Source organism: Apis dorsata, unplaced genomic scaffold (assembly GCF_000469605.1).
Source record: "Apis dorsata unplaced genomic scaffold, Apis dorsata 1.3 scaffold_935, whole genome shotgun sequence".
Taxonomy (NCBI): Eukaryota; Metazoa; Arthropoda; class Insecta; order Hymenoptera; family Apidae; genus Apis; species Apis dorsata.
The window spans coordinates 750,161-755,125 of NW_006264045.1; the positions used below are offsets into that span (position 1 = coordinate 750,161).

Consider the following 4,965-nt stretch of genomic DNA (forward strand, 5'->3'; position numbering starts at 1 on the left):
ATCTATTATATTATAATAAATTATATAATCTATTATAATAGATTAAATAAATTATTTTATTTTTAGATAAATTAAATTATTCGAATTGATATTTTTATTATTTAATGTCAAAAACAACTAAAAAAGAAATCAATGTGCAAGTAAAAATTTATTGTATAGTTGCTGTGACAAATGTTATTACTTTGAGTATATTAAAGATTTTAAAAACTTTGAGAATAAATTGTTATTATGTAATGCTGTTATTATGTTATTATATCAATATAATTCAATATTCAATGATGATTATTATAACAATCATTATAACAAATATTTAATAAATTGTGTAAGTATCAGTGTATCTGGATTCTACGTTTAATCTGAATTTTTAATATAGTATTGAAAGTTTATCATTAATATCTTAAAAATTAATAAGTTTTTAATTCCTTGAAAATCAATAAATTTCCAAAAATTTTATATTTGAAGTATTCATTGCTTCCTCTCATTTATTTCAAATATAGTGCTAATTTGAACAGTGAGGAATTATTATATAATATTAATTAATCAATAATAATCATTATTTTAAAAATTTAAGAAATTTCACTAATTTTTTCGCTACTATCTTGCCAAATAATTTAAAATAATTAAATATTTCAAATTTCTATTATTTTAAAATATATATCATTCATTTAATTCACTATTTATAATTCCCGCACAGAATCTTGTCAAATCAATCAGATTTGCTGTTGGTAATTATGGCGAGTGATAGTAAAATAATAATAAAACTTCAAAAGTCCAAAAATTTAAACCACAAAAACATATTGATTATAGTATACATGTCACAAACTAAAAATTTATAATTAGTATCTATATTTATATTTCATCTGTTATATCTAAACTTTATGGTGAACTGTATGAACTCTATGGTAAAACAGAAATTTATATCACATACCATGAAATATCAATGTTAATGATGTCATCCTACATACAGAACATGAAAATTTGCAACATGTATTCAAAAATATAAAATCAAATAAGTTATACATAAAATTCTATTAATAAATTTATTTTATTCATCAGTAAGATAAAGAATAAGATAAAAATGTTATTTATTTCATTATACAATATTTGTATTTAATACCAGAGTGATCAATATATTTTGATATGCATATATCATTTATACTGTAGTTATATTAATCAATTATTTAGTGTTATTCATAGATGATTGTGTAGTAATCATTGAAGATGTACTTGATTCTGTTGAATATGCCATTGTTGAAGTTTGATGAGGTAGATATAATTCAGGACATTTGATAGCACATGCAAAATTCATTATATATAATTGAGATGATGAATTGCAAAAATTGTTACAAAAATATTTTCGAAAAGGTTCGAGAAAAATAAAGCCAAATTTTGGTATACTATGCCCAATTTTTTCTTCAAAAAGATCTTCCTATAATAATAAAAAAAAAATATTAATATTAATATAATACGATAATTATTAATAATAAAGAAAATATATAACAAGATAATTAATAATCATTCTGTTAGTAGAAATTATTTATGCTTCTATAAGCAAGTTTCTGAAACATGAAAGTTGTATCAAGTCTAACCTGTGACCAAACAGATCCGATCAATATGAGGAAAGCAGCAATCCATGCGATAAAACGTAACATAATTAACAAAACGTAACGTAACTTTCTATAACGACAGTTTAACTGCAAAATTACGCGAAAAACATTTTACAGAGAATTTTACTTTCGACTTATATACTATATTCTGTAGACGATACTATAAAATATTCAAGCTTGACCTATTCTTTCATAATTTTTTATAATATTTTCTTGAAATTCACATAGTCGTTCCAGATAACTGACAGATAACATGTATTCTTATCATAATACATTATTCATGCAAAATTAAAGAATAAGTCCTTATTATTATTGTAGTTATAAATAAAAATCAATATTGTTTCAAGAAAATTCATTCAAATAATTGAAATTGATTTATTATTGATATATATGATAAAAAAATATATATCTAACTTCACTTATAAATAAGTATTTTACACATTATATTTCTCATAATTATGATAATATTTTTACGAATCATTGTTTGTTTCCACCTATATGTAAATGAAATATTGCGTGCGTGACCGAAGAATAAGAAAAAGAGAGTTATCAATGAGTTGCATGTTAATGACGAACTAAATTGAAATCCATTATATTTCTGAACCATACTATAAAACTTGAATCAGTCAGTTTGTTAATTATCATATCAAAAGCAGAAATATCATGCTTTTGATATGATATTTTTTATATCATGCTTAATTATATGCAACTTGCTTTATATCTGCACTCACAATGTGACTTGATAATTCTCTATTGTCTGAGTTAATTAAATTGTACGCGAAAAGAAAATATAGAAAATATTAATAAAATATTTTTAAATCATATGCTATATAAATTAAATGATTTAAATTTCTTAGTGCTAATAAGCATTGCTAAAAAATACAATATCCAAAATATTATATATTTTAAAATCATTTTAAGTTATATTTGTAACGAAAATAAATTATATATATAATAAATTCAAACGATAATACATATATAAAATATATACAACGAAAATAAATTTCCAAATTATACATCCTTAATTAATTAAAAAAAAAAAAGAAAAGAAAATTATAGAAATTTTCTTTTTATCATTGAAAGTGATTATTTCTAAAAAATTAATTATTATAGACATAAAAAAAGACAATTATTTTTTTAAATATTATTTTTTATGAATTTTGCATGTTGATCAAAAGAATAATTTTTGCACACCATAAAAAATAAATATTTAAAGATTTAAGATGACATAATATATGACATATGACAAGATATAAAAGGTTAATTATACTATGATTGCGCTTATGACCTTTCACGCAGGATTGTTTAAAGTTACGTCAATGGTGTGCATTGTACGAAAGAGCTGAGTGGTTGGAAAACGATAGAAACCACGTGATCGTGCTACCAATGACGCCGAGGAATACCAACGGGTCGATAACAATGAGACTGGTTCGGGAATATTCTCTTTGTCTCAATCTATCACTTTGATCTTATATATGTTATCGTTTTCTTGATTCAATATTATTATACTCTATCATATCAATTTTAATAATTATATTTGGTAATTTTTTATTTCATTTTATTGTTGAAGCATTTATAGTTTTTCACATTAGAAATTCTACATATTATTTTAAAATCTAAGGAAAAAATATAAGATTTAAAATGTAATAAAATAAGTAAATTTAAAGTGTAAATTTCTCGTTATATGTATTGAAATTCTCAATTTTATTTGTTAATTATATTCCTTAAATAAAAAAATAATACTTATTTTATTTTTCTGAAATTTTAATAACAGAAATCCAAATCCACATAGATAACTCCATGTACCGACATAAGGTTCATATGCTTAAGAATTACAACTTATATAGATTCTATATTCAATATTTTAATTTTGAATAAAATATAAAATTATAACATATTGTAATATATTAATGTTAAAAAATATAAATAATAAAAAATATTAGTTATGATAATATAAGATGTAATATGGAATATCTTAATATTACTTCTTTATCAAGTGTCGATAATAAAACATACCTCTCATATATATTATAATTATTATTATAATATAAATAATTTTTAATTATATTAAAATTTTGCTTTAATCATATTTATAATAAAAATAAGTAAATATGAATTTTCTATTATTTTATTATTGCATATTATATATTTTAACGTATATTTAATTTTATTATTAAATAAATATAGCAAAGATACAGGAAATATATATAGAATAGAATATTATAATTATAGGAATTTAATATAAAAATATTAATATAGAATAAAAATTTCAAAATATTTATATTTAGTTCAATTTTAATTGTATTAATCGAATGTTTAAAATATAAATTTTACAAAATTAAAAAGAATTCAATCACGTATAAATAAAGCAATAAATATTATTTTATATTAAATTAAATTTATATTAAATACAAATTTAAATAAAAAATGAAAAAAAGAATGAAAACAAATTTCTACTGATTGATATCAATTTTTTGCAAATATATGAAAAAAATTAACAATAGAGATGTGCAATAATTTCATAATCCAAAAATTAGCTGTTTTTTACATTAAAATTAGCTAATAAAAAGAAATATTATTTGTAAAAGTAATTAAAATTATTATGAAATTTGTTTTTTAGAAAAGTAATTTAATCATAAATTTTATAATTTTCAAATAATTAAAATCCATATATGTCACGCAATTAGAGTTACACTTATTTTATATTTATAATAAGAATTAATTAATGATTGATTTAAACTTCTGATTTTAGATAAAAAAATAATCAGATGATCAAATAAATAATTATTATATTATAATTTTATCATATATATATAGCAAAATTATTGGTCAATTTGAATTTCAATTTTTATTATCTAGAGAATTTTTTTTTTTTCATTTGATTAAGATTTTAATGTTAAAGTATTTTACTGGAAATTACCTGCAGCCGATAACTCAACATAATAAAATTTCCTTTTAAAATTTCAATAAGAAAAAATTATTTTAATTTTTTAAATAAAGATTTTCATACTTTTTTTTTTATTTTTATTCTAACTTAGAAAGAGATTTCATTTTATTGTTTCAAGTTTATTAACTCTGTCGATAATAAAATATATCTCATTTCCCAAGAAATTTCAGTAAAATTGATAATTTTAAAATCAGAAAAATCACATTCTCAAGATTGATTAGTAATTGCTTCTTGAAGACAAAGAAAGGAAAATTCTTCTAGTAACTAGACAAGGAGCCGGTTAATTAGCCGCATAGTTAGATAACGTTCTTTATCTAGATCACGATGGAACGATCAAGCCCAGTAGCGCAAACGTGCACCAGCCAGCAGCCAGTCGACACTCGATTGGCGGAGCGGATGGCGTGGATGGAG

General features: G+C 20.7%; 1 protein-coding gene across 1 annotated transcript; it reads right to left on the bottom strand.

The window, feature by feature from the left end:
* Nucleotides 1–1,162: 1,162 nt before the first annotated feature.
* Nucleotides 1,163–1,772, bottom strand: LOC102680722. The gene is made up of 2 exons (XM_006623752.2): nucleotides 1,590–1,772; nucleotides 1,163–1,429 (listed from the first exon to the last, which is right to left on the bottom strand). The coding sequence occupies exons 1-2, from the start codon at nucleotides 1,650–1,652 to the stop codon at nucleotides 1,178–1,180; spliced, it is 315 nt and encodes a 104-aa protein (XP_006623815.1). The 5' UTR covers nucleotides 1,653–1,772; the 3' UTR covers nucleotides 1,163–1,177.
* Nucleotides 1,773–4,965: the final 3,193 nt, after the last annotated feature.